At 50.6% G+C, this 17,906-nt stretch overlaps 1 protein-coding gene across 1 annotated transcript in view; it reads right to left on the minus strand.

Moving 5' to 3' along the window:
- ITGB1 (integrin subunit beta 1) overlaps positions 1 to 17,906 on the minus strand; it is an 89,800-nt gene that overhangs the window by 31,470 nt on the left and 40,424 nt on the right. The window contains exons 5-7 of the mRNA XM_045007911.1: positions 11,251 to 11,421; positions 9,529 to 9,767; positions 1,209 to 1,364 (exon numbers count right to left, since the gene is read on the minus strand). Of these exons, the coding sequence (XP_044863846.1) occupies positions 1,209 to 1,364; positions 9,529 to 9,767; positions 11,251 to 11,421 (566 nt within the window). The remainder of the gene's footprint in view (positions 1 to 1,208; positions 1,365 to 9,528; positions 9,768 to 11,250; positions 11,422 to 17,906) is intronic.

A 17,906-nucleotide genomic window follows, 5' to 3' on the forward strand; every position in this document is an offset into this window, starting at 1 on the left:
CCCAGTACCAGGTGTCAGTACTCAGAAAAAGCGGGAACTGACAGATCTACTAAACTCTTAAAAAATGAAACATACACTAAACTAACTATAACTTTATAAAAAACGTGTACCAACTATATACTCTAGAAATAATTTTCCTAAAAGGGAAAACATTGCCAAAGCCAGCTAACACACTCAAACTATCAATTATGGGCAGCAATAAGGAACTGAGGGGGAGTAAGGGTTGGCTCCATCCTTTATAATATCGCAGAGCAGCACATGGGAGCTGAGGACTCATGCGCCACCTGGAGAGGTACGGCTACGGGAAAGATCTCTGATGCTGGTGCACTAGCGGTGTGCACATGTGCAATCACACAAAGAAGAATGGTAAATAGTGATAAGGACAGGGCAGTCATTGGTCCATTCAAACAAAATACAATTTAATATAGCCAAATGAAAAGTTACATATCTAAGAACAAGGAATGCAGGCCATGCCTGCAGATTTTGGGGACTGTATCTTGGAAAGCAGCAACTCTAAAAAGGATTTAGAGTTTATAGTCAACAAGTAACTGAACACGAGCTCCTAGTGTGATGCTTTGGATGCTTGTGTAAACAAGGAAGTAGTGTAGGGAGACAATTTTACCTCTGTATATAGCATTTGAGAGACAGATACCAGAATACTGTATTCAGTTCTGATGGCCACATTTTAAAAGGTTTTTGAAAAATTGGAGATGATACAGAAAAGAACCACAAAAAAGATTTGAAGGCTAAAGAAAATGCTTTTGCAGTGAGACTTAAAGAGATCAATCTGTTTAGCTTATTAAAAAGACAATTGAGAGATGACTCGATTACAGTGTAGTAGTACTTTCACAGGGAGAATATACCAGCTACTAAAGGGCTCTTAAATCTAGCATAACAATGAACCAATGGCCAGACAAATTCGAATTACAAATCAGAAATTTTTTTTTAAACCAGTGACTGTGATTAACCATTGAAACAAACTACCTAAGGACACAATGGATTCTCCATCTCTTTATCTTTTCAAGTTACACCTGGATGCCTTTCTGGAAGATATGCTTTAGCCAAACACAAGTTATTAGCCTCAATATGGAGGAACAGGGTAAAATTGAATGGCCTGTGATACACAGGCAGCCAGACTAGATGATCTAATGATCCATTTCTGACCTTAAACTTTATTAATTTACTTTGGTTTAGGCATGAATACTTACATAGTAATGACTCATTGTGTACACGTTATTTTCCAGATGACACCGCCCATCATTTGGTAAAACAATTCCACCAAGTTTACCATCTCCAGCAAAGTGGAATCCAGCATCCGTAGAAAATACCAACAATCGTGTCACATTTCTCCATCCAATTTGTGTCTTAGTGGAAAAAAAGTTTTATGATTTTTTTTCATTTTTTAAAAAACTAACCCCCCCCTCACTAATTTGTTTAAACCAATGCAACATACACTTAGATTTAAATGCAAGAAGGCAGACATGACAAATATTCAAAAACTAAAATAAGCCTTAAAAAGTTAGAGTTAGTTTATGCACATATTTTGCTCAAGTCTGTCCTGTAATATTATCAACAGTAGCACTTGTATAGCACCTTTCATCACAGGAGAACAAAACACTTTTTGACCTAGACTCGTCTGTTCTGCTCTCTAAGAACTACCTGAGTGGTGCAACGGATGAAGAAACTGCCCATATCACCCCAACCGTGGCATTTCCGTAAGACATGATACTGACATAACCAATTCCCATACCACTACCCTGTAGCCCAACGACAGAGAGCATGTTTGGGGTAAAAGTGCACAGTGTGCTCTGGCGAGCCCTTACTGTCAGATGGTAGCAAGGGGACCATTATCAGCTGGTGGATACTAAAGAATCCCCTAAGATACCCTAAGCTGCACAGGTTCCACAGCCAGCACAGAACAGGCCAGAGAATCAGGGGAGCTATAACTAGATCCCTGACATCCCCTCTTCTCTCTACTCCATCCATTGCAAATTGGGCACAGAAGAAGTTTTGAGCCTATAAATATGGGGCTCAATCCTGTAAAATTTCCCGGCCATCTACAGAATTATTACAGGATTGGGGTCCTAGTTCATTTAAGAAGGAGGGGGAAAAAACCCAAAATATCTGTATTAGAATCTCAGAAAATTCATAGTTAAAGCTGCAATTCTAAAATAATGCATTGGCTTCTCCTTTAAACAACAGCACCAACCTCAACGCTGACTTACTAGTTTAACAATACAATGATATTGTAAAAAAGCAATAGCTCGTGCTTGTGTTCTGGAATTTTGCATTGTGCAGGTGTGTATCAGTATCAATAACTGTAGATGAAATTGTTTGGGAAATAACAGAATGAGAAGGAGGCACATTACAGTCTCTTAGGTTTATTTTACAGTATTATGTTTAACTTAGAGCTTCAAGTGTAGACCCGATGGTTCTTCTTCGAGTGATTGCTCCTATTCATTCCAGTTAGGTGTGCGCGCCGCGCGTGCACGGCTCTCGGGAACATTTTTACCCTAGCAACTCCGGCGGGCCGGCTGGGCGCCCCCTGGAGTGGCGCCGCTACGGCGCCTGTTATATAGCCCAGCTGGCCCGTCCGCTCCTCAGTTCCTTCTTACCGCCCATGACGGCCAGTTGGAACAGTGGAGTGCTCTCTCACCTCCACAGCCCTAGCGTTTCTCCATATCTTTAGTGTATATAGTTGGTTAACTTAGTTTAGTAGTTAGATTAGTTGAATAAGTTAGTTGTTATAGTTGTTGTAGTAGTATAGTATAGTAGGGAATTAGAGGGGTTAGCCCCTCTTCTTCCACAACCGGTGCGGGCTCATGCCCAAGGCCCCGGGCTTTAAGCCCTGTGCGGCTTGCCAGCGGCATATGCCCATTGGCGATCCGCACGACTTCTGCCTGCGCTGCCTCGGGGAATCGCACAGGACAGATAAGTGCCCGATTTGCACGGCTTTCAAGCCGCGCACGAGAAAGGAGCGAGACTCTCGCCTTAAACAGCTCCTTACGGAGGCGGCACTTCAGCCCCCCGCTCCGTCCCCGGCGCCGCCGAAACCGTCCTCGGCGCGCAGCGCACCAGCGGCACCGAGCCGTCCCGGTACCGACGCTCCTAAAGGGACGCAGATGGCACCGAAGTCCCGGCACCGTTCCCTCTCCCCCCAGAGGAAGCGGAAGACGGCGCACCCGGCTCCTAAACCTACAGCTTCGGGACAGCTCACCCAGCCACCTCCGGCACCGGCTGTGGTAGTGCACAAGCCGTGCACGGTTCCATTGACTCCGGCACCTCAAGAGCCGTCGAGTCCGGTACCTCCCTGCTCCCCGGTGCCGACCGCGGTAGAGCTGCATCTCCCGTCCACGCCTGAAACATTTGTGACGGCGAGAGAGCTTATTCAGCTCGTAGAGGCACCGAGCCTCCGGCCCCCGGCACCGCCGGTGCGGGCTGTTCAATCATTGGGCAAGCCGGCAATGATGCGGCCCCCGACCCCTGACGGAAGAGATGGACGACGCTCCAAGCCTCGGACCCGGTCCCGATCCAGGCAACGGTCGCCATCACATCGGTCCCGATCCCGGCACCGATCCCAGTCTCGGTACCGCTCCCCGTCCCGGCACCGGTCGCAGTCCCGGTCACCAGACCGACGGTACCGTTGGAGATCCAGTTCCCGGTACCGATCTCGACGTCGCGACTCCCGAAGCCGCTCTCGCCACCGACGATCGAGGTCACGCTCAGGCTCCCGGTACCAAAGTGGTCGACGGTCCAGATCTCCATCCTGGCACCGTGACAGCCGGCACCGCTCCTCGGCACCGTCCGGGGACAAGCTGCCTCTGCCCCACCGTGGCCTTCGCGTCAGCCATCGGTCGCCTCCCAGGCGGGCAGCGAGACAGATCTCCGGGCTCCCACCCAGAGCCAACACCTTGGACACCAGCAGTGGGGTTTTTGGGTCCCCTGGGCCTGCCATGAGTCCCAAGGGCTCCCCTTGTCCCAGCGCCCAGTGGGTGCTGAACGCAGGATACCAGAGGCCACGGTGAGCAGGCCTCCCACAACACCACCGGGGGAGACCCTACCGTCGTCAGATCCCGCAGTGCTTCCGTCAACCTCCCAAGCCCCTGAGCAGCCTCCGGCAGAGGTGGTGGTACAGACTCTGTCTTCATCTTCCTCTCCGGATGAGGCGGTGGCGGGCACCGCTACGGCGGACCCTCCCCCGATTGACCTGCGGGCCCACCAAGACCTTCTCCGCAGGGTGGCAAAGGCCATTGACCTCCCGGTGGCGGAGGTCCCGGAAGATGAAGACCCGGTGACCAACGTCATCGGCGCGGAGGCCCCGATGCGGGTGGCCCTGCCGTTTATCAAAACAATTCAGAAAAATGCCACGACCATCTGGCAGTCGCCGGCGTCCGTCCCCCCTACTGCAAGGGGCGTTGAACGTAAATACTCAGTCCCCCCCACGGGATACGAGTATCTGTACACTCACCCCGCTCCGAACTCACTGGTCGTCCAGTCTGTTAACGACCGTGAGCGGCACGGACAGCCAGCCCCAGCGCCGAAGTCGAAGGACGCCAGGCGCATGGACTTGTTGGGCCGCAAGGTGTATTCGGCGGGGGGTCTCCAGCTGCGCATTGCAAACCAGCTGGCCCTCCTAGCTTGGTACGCCTTTGACATTTTCATGTCCCTCACGAAATACTCGGAGCTGATCCCGACGGCTTCCCGCCAAGAGTTTTCGGCTCTGGTCGAAGAGGGCAGGAAAGCCTCCCGCTCTTCCATCCAGGCTGCTCTGGATTCGGCAGACTCAGGGGCCAGAACCTTGGCCTCTGGAGTAACTATGCGGTGCATCTCCTGGCTGCAGTCCTCCACCTTGCCACCGGAAGTGCAGTATACCCTACAAGACCTGCCCTTTGAGACTCACGGCCTGTTCTCAGAGAAAACGGACTCGAGGATACAGACCCTGAAGGACGGTCGTGTAGCTATCCGCACTCTGGGTATGCACACACCAGCTACCCAGAGGCACTCCTTCCGCCAACAGCAGTCCTTCCGGCCTTTTACCCAGGCCAGGTCAAGGCCCTATAATAGTCGGCGCAACGGCCTCAACCGCCGTAGACCTTCAGGCAGCAGGCGCAACCAGGCCCAGGCGTCGTCCAAGGCCCCGCAAGGGCCTAAGCAACAGTTTTGATGGGACGCCCGAGAACGGCCCACCAGCCTCTTTCCAGGATCCAACCCCTTTGTTTTGCAACCGCCTTTCCCGCTTCCTCCCAGCGTGGTCCCGAATAACATCGGACAGCTGGGTACTCCATACTATCCAGTATGGTTACCGCCTTCAGTTTATTTCGCCCCCTCCTTCCCACCCACCTTCCCCGTCCCTCTTCAGGGACCCCTCTCACGAGCAATGCCTCTTGCAAGAGGTCGAGATGCTGTTGAGGATGGGTGCCATAGAGGAGGTGCCGCACGACAGGCGGGGCAGGGGATTCTATTCCCGTTATTTCCTCATCCCCAAGGCGAAGGGAGGCCTCAGACCCATACTGGACCTCCGGGAGCTCAACAAGTACATGGTCAAGCTCAAATTTCGTATGGTAACCTTGGGGACCATCATTCCCTCCCTGGATCCGGGAGACTGGTTTGCCGCCCTCGACATGAAGGACGCGTACTTCCACATCGCGATCTACCCTTCCCATCGACGCTATTTACGTTTCATGGTCAACAGCGCACACTACCAGTTTGCGGTACTACCCTTCGGCTTATCCACCGCGCCGAGGGTATTCACCAAGTGCATGGCGGTGGTGGCTGCAGACCTCCGCCGTCGTCGAGTTCACGTCTACCCCTACCTCGACAACTGGCTGGTTCGCGGGCCATCCCAAGAATTGGTAACAGACCAAATTGCCGAGATACTCTCCTTGTTTCGGGCGCTGGGCCTTCTCGTCAATGCCGAGAAGTCCTCACTGACTCCATCGCAGAGAGTGGAATTTATCGGAGCGGTCCTCGATTCCACGGTGGAAAGGGCCTGCCTCCCTCGCGCTCGACGGGCCATCATCAAACGATGGTCTCCATCATCCGAGAGCTGCACGCCTTTCCCACTACGACAGTTCGGTCCTGCCTACGCCTTCTGGGCCACATGGCATCATGCACGTTTTTCACCGCCTACGCGAGACTGCGTCTTCGTCCGTTTCAATCCTGGCTGGCGTCGGTGTACCGCCCGCACCGCAACTCCATAGACACGGTAGTCACGGTCACGAAGCCCACCCTCGCCTCGCTCCGCTGGTGGCTGGACCCAGAGGTCGTGTGTGCAGGAGTCCCGTTCCGCCCTCCTCATCCGTCCCTGACTCTGACAACGGATGCCTCGGCGCTGGGATGGGGGGCCCACCTGGGCGACCTTCACACCCAGGGCCTCTGGTCGCCCCAGGAGCTCTCCCTCCACATCAACGTCAGGGAGCTGCAGGCAATTCGCTTGGCGTGTCATGCCTTCCACGCCCGTCTGCAAGGCCAATGCGTAGCAGTGCTCACGGACAACACGACTGCGATGTTTTATGTGAACAAGCAGGGCGGAGCCCGTTCCTCCCCACTCTGCAAGGAAGCGATGCTCCTGTGGGACTTCTGCGTGACCCACTCAATTCACCTGGAAGCGTCCTTTCTTCCGGGAGTGCAGAACACGCTGGCCGACCATCTCAGCAGGTCATTCCTCTCCCACGAGTGGTCCCTCCGTCCAGATGTCGTACACACAATCTTCCGGAGGTGGGGGTTTCCCCAGATAGACCTATTCGCCTCCAAGGAGAACAGGAAGTGCTCGTTTTGCTCGTACCAGGGTCGCTCGCCAGGCTCCCTGTCAGACGCCTTCCTTTACTCCTGAACGGATCACCTCCTCTACGCCTTCCCTCCGTTCCCGCTCGTGCACCGCGTGCTACTGAAGCTTCGGAGGGACAGAGCCCACGTCATACTCGTAGCTCCGGCCTGGCCGAGGCAGCATTGGTACACCCTGCTGCTCGAGCTCTCCGTTCGGGATCCCATCCCCCTTCCGTTATGGCTGGACCTCATCACGCAGGACTTCGGCAGACTCCGACATCCGAACCTACAGTCCCTCCATCTTACAGCTTGGTACCTGCGTGGTTGACCCACGCAGAGAGGGACTGTTCGGCGGCAGTACAGCAAGTCCTGCTAGAGAGCAGAAAGCCTTCCACTCGCTCCACCTACCTTGCGAAATGGAAGCGGTTCGCGCTCTGGTGTGACCAACGAGGACTCAATCCATTCATAGTCCCTGTCCCTACCATCCTGGACTACCTCTGGTACCTTAAGGAGCAAGGTCTTGCGGTCTCCTCCTTGAGGGTACACCTGGCAGCAGTGTCCGCCTTTCGTCCATCTATGGGAGGTCGCTCCATCTTCTCCAACCAGATGGTTTCCCGCTTCCTTAAAGGCCTGGACCACTTGTACCCGCCGGTGCGGCGTCCTGCCCTGACCTGGGATTTGAACCTTGTTCTGGCCAAGCTTATGGGACCGCCCTTCGAGCCTATGGCCACGTGCTCTCTGCTCTACCTCTCCTGGAAGACAGCCTTCCTCGTCGCCATTACATCTGCAAGACGAGTCTCTGAGCTCCGTGCTCTAACGGTTGGTCCACCATACACCGTCTTCCATGGAGACAAGGTGCAGCTTCGACCACACCCGGCCTTCCTCCCTAAGGTGGTGTCGGCCTTCCACCTCAACCAGGAGATCTTCCTCCCGGTCTTCTTCCCGAAGCCGCACGTCTCCCCTCGGGAGCAACAGCTTCACACCCTGGACGTCCGCAGGGCCCTTGCCTTTTACATCGAGCGGACGAAGCCCTTCCGGCGTTCGACCCAGCTGTTTATAGCAGTCGCCGAGCGCATGAAGGGCGAGCCGGTCTCCTCGCAGCGGATTTCCTCCTGGGTTACGGCATGTATTCGGACATGCTACGAGCTTGCTCGCGTGCCACCATGCCGCCTCACTGCTCACTCGACGAGAGCGCACGCCTCGTCGGCCGCCTTCCTGGCCCATGTCCCCATCCAGGACATCTGTAGAGCAGCCACCTGGTCTTCTGTCCACACCTTCGCCTCCCACTACGCGTTGGTGCAGCAATCCAGAGACGATGCAGCCTTCGGCTCCGCAGTCTTGCACTCTGCCACGTCTCACTCCGACCCCACCGCCTAGGTAAGGCTTGGGAATCACCTAACTGGAATGCATAGGAGCAATCACTCGAAGAAGAAAAGACGGTTACTCACCGTAGTAACTGTTGTTCTTCGAGATGTGTTGCTCCTATCCATTCCAGACCCACCCTCCTTCCCCACTGTCGGAGTAGCCGGCAAGAAGGAACTGAGGAGCGGACGGGCCGGCTGGGGTATATAACAGGCGCCATAGCGGCGCCACTCCAGGGGGCGCCCAGCCGGCCCGCCGGAGTTGCTAGGATAAAAATGTTCCCGAGAGCCGTGCACGCGCGGCACGCACACCTAACTGGAATGGATAGGAGCAACACATCTCGAAGAACAACAGTTACTACGGTGAGTAACCGTCTTTTGTACATATCAATAAGTGCTGGAGTTACACTATTGAAATGGCCTGGAGTGAATTTTTTTTTGTTGGTAGTTTTAGAAGTGTTTTAAATTAGAGGTACTGTGTGACAGAGTATCTACATTTCTATGTCCAGAATGCTAGCAGTATGACATTTTTACATTAGCTTTTAAGTAAAGATTTCTAGAATATTTCTATTACTAACAGGTCTTTCCTATTTTTTTGAGAGTGTGGTGAGCAGGACGGAAGAGAAGGTTATTATACACTTAAGATGTCACTTTCTTTTTGTTATCTCTACTGGGGCATTAAGGCTGTAATTACTTGAATAAGGATGACAGAGAAAAAAAGGAGGAGGGGGTGGAAAAAGTGTAGAAAGTTGTGCCCCGGCCAAACTCGAACCAGAACAAACTACTGAGGAACCAAGGAAGTTTTGTAAGCAACTGTTTTCCAAGCCCCCATGTGTAGGTTTTGAACTCTGAATCCACTGGTCCATAGAAGTCCTCCAAAAAGTAGAAAAATTAAAAAGGGGAGAGTTAAGTTCCATCTACTCAGTATAAGTAGCTTGTAAAAAAGTGCAATACACAGAATTGTTTTGCATATATTTTAAAAGAAAATTATGAAGGATACATTACATGCAAAAGTCATTTGAGAACACATGTTTTATCTTGTTAAAAACATCCATGTGCCGCAAAGATTTCATGATTTTGACTTTTCTTTTACAGAAACTTCTGGGAAGATAATGTTTATGGACTGCCCTCCCCTCCAAAGAGGGCTCATATTCCTAATTTCAAATTTCCCAATAGGGGCCTTCAGTGAGTGGAATGTACCTACTGTATAATATAAGTGCATGCTTCCAATTCTGTTTGCTCTGTCTCCACCTGCTGCCCTCAGGATAAATCTCTCAGTCTTCGTTGGTAAAGTGAAATGTAGATTTGTTTCTAAACTTCAGGTCAACAACAGTGATACACTCAGATTGCAATAAAATAGTTTGATCTAATATAGTAGTAAATAAAATTGATATACACTTACTCCACAAACTGCAACTTGCATTATTGCATCAAATCCACCTTCAGGAGAATCCAAATTGCCAGAAATGTGTTGTTCACCTACAAGTTTATTGAACCACTCTCCCTCGTTGGTAAGGTTGAGCACGTTTTTGTAACTAAATGGACTCGTACAGTTTTGGTCCCCTGTACAAGGGTTCCTGAGTTTGGCTGGTGTGGTACTTATATAAGGCATCACAGTTTTCTCCACAAAGGAGCCAAATCCTAAGACAGAACAACAAAACCCCTCAGTCAGAGTGTAATTCTAGTACAGGGGTGGGCAAACTTTTTGGCCCAAGGGCCACATTGGGGTTGCAAAACAGTATGGAGGGCCAGGTAGGTAAGACTGTGCCCCCTCCCAAACACCCTGCCCTCCACCCCTTATCCACCCCCTCCCACTTCCTGCCCCCTGACTGCCCCCCTAAGAACCTCCAAACCCATCCAACCCCTCTGCTCCTTGTCCCCAACCGACCCCCCTCCATCCACCCCCCCCACCCCCTGACCACCCCCTTCCCGGACCCCCTGCCCCTGACCGCCCCTTCCAGGACCTTATCCATCTTCCATCTTCCCCCCCCCCCCCCAGCCCCTTTCAGAATGTGGCCCCGCAAACATGGGCGGAGGACTCAACAGGAGCAGGGGCAGCCGCACAGCCAGAGAGAAGCGGCGGTTTCCCCTTCAAAGGGCCGCTTCTCTCTGGCCGGCTGCGTGGCCTCCCAGTGCTCCCCCTGAGTCCTCCACCTGCGTTCCCTGCGCTCCCGCCATCTGCACCGCCCGCCTGCATATGATTTCAGTGCAGCCAGTGTTGAGTTGCCCGAGTGCCCGGCCCTGGGTCCCCCTGTTGTTGGGGGGCCTTTGCCAGGGCACCCTGTGTTCACTTGTAAATCTGCCCCTGCACCGCGCTGCCCAGCCCCGGAGCCAGCCAGGATGCCGCGCTGCCAGCACAGCAAGCTGAGGCTGCGGGGGAGGAAGGACAGCCGGGGAGGGGCCGGGGCCAGCTGGGAGCTCAGGGGCTGGGCAGGATGGCCCCGCAGGCCAGATGTGGCTCGCGGTCCGTAATTTGCCCACCTCTGCCCTATCCACACCCCCGCCCTCTGACCACCACCCCGAACTCCTCTGCCCTCTATCCAACCTCCCCTGTCCCCTGCCCCCTTACCACACTGCCTGGAGCACCGCTGGCTGGCGGCGCTACAGCCACGCAGCCGCCGCCACCGTGCAGCACAGAGACTGGGTCAGGCTGGGCTCCGCAGCTCGCTGCCCCAGGAGCTCGCAGCCCTGCCGCCCAGAGCATTGCGCCAGCGGCGGAGCGAGCGAGCTGAGGCTGCGGGGGATGGGGGATAGCAAGGGAGGGGCCAAGGGTGAGCCTCCTGGCTCAGGAGCTCGGGGGCCGGGCAGGACAGTCCCGCAGGCCGGATGTGGCCCGCGGGCCGTAGTTTGCCCACCCCTGTTCTAGTATATATAGTCATGATGGAATAGTGCACAGTTCAAAAAATTTCAATGTTCCCCCTCAATATTCCAAGTATTCGTCGGGAACAGTTTCTAAACTGTCCTTTACTAGAAGAATAGCAATAATATGAATATTGCTAATTTTTCTTTTACTATTTTTCAGACCATCCAAAAACACATCAGTAAATTCAACTTTATTATTTTGAAATCTACAAATGGGATTTTTCCCTTTTCCCACGCCCATAAATAATAAAATCTTTCTTACCAATTCGAAAATCTGAAGTTATTTTCCTCATTTCTGTCATTAGAGCAGTACCAAGACTCTTCACATTCTCTAAATCATCCTTCATGGAGTAAGAGAGATCCATAAGGTAATAAAGATCAATGGGGTAGTCTTCAGCTCTCTTAAATTTTAATGAAAATGTCTGTGGTTCCCCTAAATCAACAAAAATAAACTCCATTCATTACAAAATGCAGAGTAACAGAACTGACATGAAATATATCTTCTTTATCAAAGGTCTTTCATCAATGTCCTAAAAAAAAGTTCACACCAACCATGAATAAGGTTACTTCTATAACTGGAAGTGATTAACTGCAAATTAATATGTCCAGGATTTTCAAAAGTGACTAACAATTTTGCATGTCCCATATGAAACACCTTAAAGAAGCCTGATTTTCAGAAAGGTCTGAAGGCCAACTCTCTGAAATCAGGTCCCTATAGGTTGTCTTATGTTGAATACATGAAAATCTGTGACACCAAAAATCAGTAGTCACTTCTGAAATCTTGACCTACATATTAATTTCAACAAATAATGTTCCTGCAAGATAAGTAGCACAGCTTTTTTTCCTGTATTTATAGCACTAAAACACACAAACACAAAAGACTATGGATCTGTAAAATTAAGGAGGTAAAATAAAACCTTAAAGTAAATTAAGGATTGGTTTACCTTTCTTTCATCCCTATCTCACCCTCTTGTGATTACTTATTACAGTCTTAAAAACATGGGGTGAGTTTATATAACATGTAATAAAAAAATCCAACAAAGAAAGATCCCCTTTACATGAAAAAATACAAGGATGAGAGACTTATTCCAAGATTCCTTTTTGCAGAAACACTGACTAATATAGTCGACTGAGTGTCTCCCAGTTAAACTAATCCTTAGAATTCCACTGCCAACTCTGGCCAAGGAAACACTGGTTACCGAGATTATTACAGATTGCAGCTTGTCCCCCTTAGATCTGGATAGGCTTCATTAGGGCTCTGCATACCCAGACACTACCAATGTGAAGGTTTCTCCCTGGAAGTGCAGAAACTGACACTTGGAACTTAGAACGCTCAGGACCTTACTGATATTCTAATGTCTTGAAAAGATTCTACCCTAAGGATATGTCTACACTGCGGGATTATTCCGATTTTACAGAAATCGATTTTTGGAAACAGATTGTATAAAGTCGAGTGCACGCGGCCACACTAAGCACATTAATTTGGCGGTGTGCGTCCATGTACCGAGGCTAGCATTGACTTCCGGAGCATTGCACTGTGGGTAGCTCTCTCATAGCTATCCCATAGTTCCCGCAGTCTCCCCCACCCATTGGAATTCTGGGTTGAGATCCCAATGCCTGATGGGGCCAAAAATTTGTAGCGGGTGGTTATGGGTAAATGTCGTCAGTCAATCCTCCCTCCGTGAAAGCAACGGCAGACAATAATTTCGTGCCTTTTCCCTGGATTGCCTGGGCAGTCGCCATAGCACAGCAACCATGGAGCCCGTTTAGCCTTTTTTCACTGTCACTGTATGTCTACTGGATGCTGCTGACAGACGCCATACTGCAATGCTACACCGCAGCATCCCCGTGCCTTTGCAAGTTAGCAAAGACGGTTACCAGTCATACTGTACCGTCTGCTGCTGTCATGGGTGCTCCTGGCTGGCCTCGCTGAGGTCGGTCGGAGGCGCCTGGACAAAAATGGGAATGACTCCCCAGGTCATTCTCTTCTTTAAGTTTTGTGTAATGGAGAGTCAGTCCTGCCTAGAACATCAGGCAAGCCTACTAAAGAACCAGAGAGGCAAACGGCCGCTCCGGGTCAGAGCCCCAGACATCCCGCAGAAATGATGAGCTGCATGCCATTCTAGGGGGTGCCCTTACAACAACCCCACCTGTTGCTTCCCTCCTCCCCCACCCCCCAGGCTACCGTGGCAGTTATCCTCCCATTTGTGTGATGAAGTAATAAAGAATGCATGAAATTGAAACAACACTGACTTTATTGCCTCTGCAAGCAGAGATCAAGGGTGGGGGCGGGGGAGGGCGGCTGTCTTACAGCAAAGTAGAGTGAACCACCATTCTGCACTTGCCCAGTCTATAGCTGAAAATGGGAATCTGTGATAAGCACAGGCAGGACTGAATCTCCATTTGTGAGTGGGCCTTTGGTTGACACTGGTAAAATACAAAATGTCCCAGGATATGTATGTTGGGGGACAGTTCTAAATAGCAGCTTAACTTTATTTGCAGCAAAATGTAGCGGTCTAAGTATCTGATTGTGAGCCCTAGTAGCAAGGGGTAGGCTGGGATAGGTGCGACCGCGTGGTGCTGCCGACTGGGAGAGCAGCCTGAGGCAGAAGCCTCCAGATGGCATGATATTCCAGGCAGGACTGAATCTCCATTACACAAAACCTAAAGAAGAGAATGACCTGGAGTCATTCCCATTCTTGTCCAGGCGCCCCCAACCGATCTCACCGAGGCCAGCCAGGAGCACCCACGGGACGACGATGATGGATACCAGTCATACTGCACCGTCTGCCGTCCGCAAGGCAAGGCAAGACAATGGGATGCTGCTGTGTAGTGCTGCAGCACTGCGTCTGCCAGCAGCATCCAGCAGACATACAGTGACAGTGGAAAAAAAGGCGAGAAACGATTTTTTCCCCCTTTGCTTTCACGGGGGGGAAGGCTGATGACATATACCCTGAACCACTCGCGACAGTGTTTTTGACCCTTCAAGCATTGGGAGCTAAACCCAGAATTCAAATGGTTTTCGGAGGGTGTGGAAACTGTGGGATAGCTACAGTGGTCAGTTGCCCCTCCCTCTGTGTCCATTTAATTCTTTGGCTTTCTGGTACGCTTGTCTCAAGTCCTTAAGTTTCACGTAGTACTGTGCTGAGTCCCTGTTGTGGCCTCTGTCCATCATGGCCTTGGAGATTTTTTTCAAATGTTCTGGCATTTCGTCTTTTGGAACGGAGTTCTGATAGAACAGATTCATCTCCCCATACAGAGATCAGATTCAGTATCTCCCGCACGGTCCATGCTGGAGCTCTTTTTTGATTCTGGGACTGCACGATCACCTGTGCTGATCAGCTCTCCGCGCTGGGCAAACAGGAAATAAAATTCAAAAGTTCGCGGGGCTTTTCCTGTCTACCTGGCCAGTGCATCTGAGTTCAGATTGCTGTCCAGAGCGGTCACAATGGTGCACTGTGGGATAGCTCCCAGAGGCCAATAGCATCGAATTACGGCCACACTAACCCTAATTCGAAATGGCAATGTCGATTTCAGCACTACTTCCCTCGTCGGTGAGGAGTACAGAAATCGATTTTAAGAGCCATATAAGTCGACAAAAATGGCTTCGTTGTGTGGACGGGTGCAGGGTTAATTTGATTTAACGCTGCTAAATTTGACATAAACTCGTAGTATAGTCCAGGCCTAAGATACTACAGAAGGATTTGGAAAACCTTTTACTAATGGTGTTAAATCTAGTTCCCCTTCATGAGTCATACAAGTCGGTTCTACTTTCTTCTTGACTATTTTAAATTACCCACAGGCCAAGGCCATGCCTTCGAGGCTCTGAAACTCAGGAAGACAGACATACTGACTGTTTCCCTTCATACTTCCTAAATGTGAAACTTCAAGTCAAAGTGCCACCTGCAATGGTAAGTCACTTTAGTTTCGCAAACCCCATGAAGCCACCATTCAAACCCTCACAAAGCTCTCTCCTCCATCTGGCCTGGTCTACACTATGCGTTTAAACTGGTTTTAGGAGCGTTAAACCGATTTAACGCCACACCCATCCACACTAAGAGGCCCTTTATATCAATATAAAGGGCTCTTTAAACCGGTTTCTGTACTCCTCCCTAACGAGAGGAGTAGCGCTAATATCGGAATTACCATATTGGATTAGGGTTAGTGTGGCCGCAAATCAACATTATTGGCCTCCGGGTGGTATCCCACAGTGCACCACTGACCGCTCTGGACAGCAATCTGAACTCGGATGCAATGGCCAGGTAGACAGGAAAAGCCCCGCGAACTTTTAAATATCATTTCCTGTTTGCCCAGCGTGGAGCTCCGATCAGCATGGGTGGCGATGCAGTCCGAAATCAAAATCCAAAAAGAGCTCCAGCATGGACCGTACGGATGTGATTGCTGTATGGACAGACAAATCTGTTCTATCAGAGCCCCGTTACAGAAGACGAAATTCCAAAGCATTTTTAAAAAATCTCCAGACAGAGGCCACAGCAGGGACTCAGCACGCTGCTGCGTGACAAGCGTAACGGAAAGCCAAAGAATCAAATGGACGCTCATGGAGGGAGGGAGCGGGGATTGAGGACTCAAGCTATCCCACAATTCCTGCAGTCTCCGAAAAGCATTTGCATTCTTGGCTGAGCTCCAAATGCCTGTAGGGTCAAACACAGTGTCCGCGGTGGTTCAGGGCATAGCTCGTTAATTTACCCCCTCCCCCCACCCACTCCCAGAAGTAAAAGGGAAAAAAATCCTCTCTTGACTCTTTTAAATGTCACCCTGTGTCTACTGAATGCTGCTGGTAGACGTGATGCTGCAGCACTCAATTGCAGTATCCTCTTTCTCCCTCACTGGTTGCAGATGGTGCAATATGACTGGTAACTGTCCTCATCATCAGCCTTGTGGCAGATGGTGCAGCATAATAGGACTGGTACCCGTCCTCATCATCAGCCCGTGAGTGCTCCTGGCTGGCCTCAGGTGAGGTTGGCCAGGGGCGCCTGGGTAAAAAACTCCTGATCATTCCCAGTAGATGGTACAGAACGGCTGGTAACCATCTTCATCGTAGCAATAGGGGGCTGAGCTCCATCAGTCCCCACCCTTCATGTGTAAAGAAAAGATTCTGTACTGCCTGGACTATCATAGCAGCGGGATGCTGGGCTCCTCTCCCCCATGCTGCTTAATGTCCTGTCTGGACTAGCATAGCAGCTGGAGGCTGCCTTCTCCTCATTATCTCACTAACAAGTCACTGTTTCTTATTCCTGAATTCTTTATTACTTCATCACACAAATGGGGGGGACACTGCAACGGTAGCCCAGGAAGGCTGGGGGAGGAGGGAAGCAACAGGTGGGGTTGTTGCAGGGGCACCCCCTGTGAATGGCATGCAGCTCATCATTTCTGCGGGATCTGACACGGAGCGGCTGTGCTTTCTGGTTCTCTGATACACTGGTTCTCTAGTACACTTGCCCCATTCTCTAGGCAGGACTGATTCTATTTTTAGATACCATAAAGGAGGGATTGACTCGGGGAGTCATTCCCATTTTTGTCTTTTGCACCCCCAGCTGATCTCAGCCAGGGGCACCCATGATAGCAGCAGATGGTGCAATATGACTGGTAACCGTCTCTGCTTGTCTTTTGCGCCCCCGGCTGAGCTCAGCCAGGGGCACCTATGACAGCAGCAGAGGGTACAGCACAAAAGGACTGGTAACCATCATCTCATAGCCAATTTACAAGGGTTTGTAGATGGTACAGAACGGCTGATAACCATCTCTGCTATCATGCAAAAGCAAATGAATGCTGCTGTGTAGCACTGCTGAATCGCCTCTATCAGCGGCATCTAGTACACATATAGTGACAGTGACAAGAGGCAAAACAGGCTCCATGCTTGCCATGCTATGGCGTCTGCCAGGGCAATCCAGGGAAAAAGGGCGCGAAATGATTGTCTGCCGTTGCTTTCCTGGAGGAAAGAATGATTGACGACATTTACCCACAACCACCCGCGACAATGATTTTTGCCCCATCAGGCACTGGGATCTCAACCCAGAATTCCAAGGGGCGGGGGAGACTGCGGGAACTATGGGATAGCTGCGGAATAGCTACCCACAGTGCAACGCTCCAGAAATCGACGCTAGCCTCAGACCGCGGACGCATACCACCGAATTAATGTGCTTAGTGTGGCCGCGCGCACTCGATTTTATACAATCTGTTTTACTAAACCAGTTTATGTAAAATCGGAATAATCCCGTAGTGTAAACGTACCCTCTGACTCTTCAAGTCTCATTTTGGCAGCCATTACTTTGTCTTGCAGAGTTTCTTAGTTTGCAACTGTCTCAACTAGAAGCCTAACTTTAGTTCTACCAAGATAAAGTAGTTCTTGGATGAGCTGATTCCTAAATCAATTCTCCATTTTATCCAAAAGATGGCAAGACTTTTCATCGAGCCTAACAGATTCCTAGATCTCTGGAGTACTATTATAATTTTCTCTTGTAAGAACTCTGTTTTCCTGTCCAGAAGGAGGCAAGTCTCTATTTCAGGTATGAAAACAGCTATACAACTACCTTGTGGTTTGTACTCATTCATCTAGGTCTGTATCCACTTCTTTGGCCTCCTAGAACACGGTATCTTGTATGTAAATCTGCAAATCTGGCTGCTGGGCTTCTGCTCTCATGGTTACCAAACCTCAAAAACTAGTTCTCAACTAGTTCAGCCTTTGGGCACAGAGTGCTTTGGCAGACCGCAGTGCTCTCATAACTTTTCATTCTGTGTTTTTCATCTTAACCTCCCTTTTATTATTAATCTACTACTCTATTTTCCGGATGGACACACTCCAGGATGACAAGTCAAAACCACTACAAAATGGGACAATTATGTCTTAACCTGTAAACTAGTCTTTTCGTAGGAATACATTTACTAATGCAAGCCCCC

This window comes from Mauremys mutica, chromosome 2 (genome assembly GCF_020497125.1).
Source record: "Mauremys mutica isolate MM-2020 ecotype Southern chromosome 2, ASM2049712v1, whole genome shotgun sequence".
Taxonomy (NCBI): Eukaryota; Metazoa; Chordata; order Testudines; family Geoemydidae; genus Mauremys; species Mauremys mutica.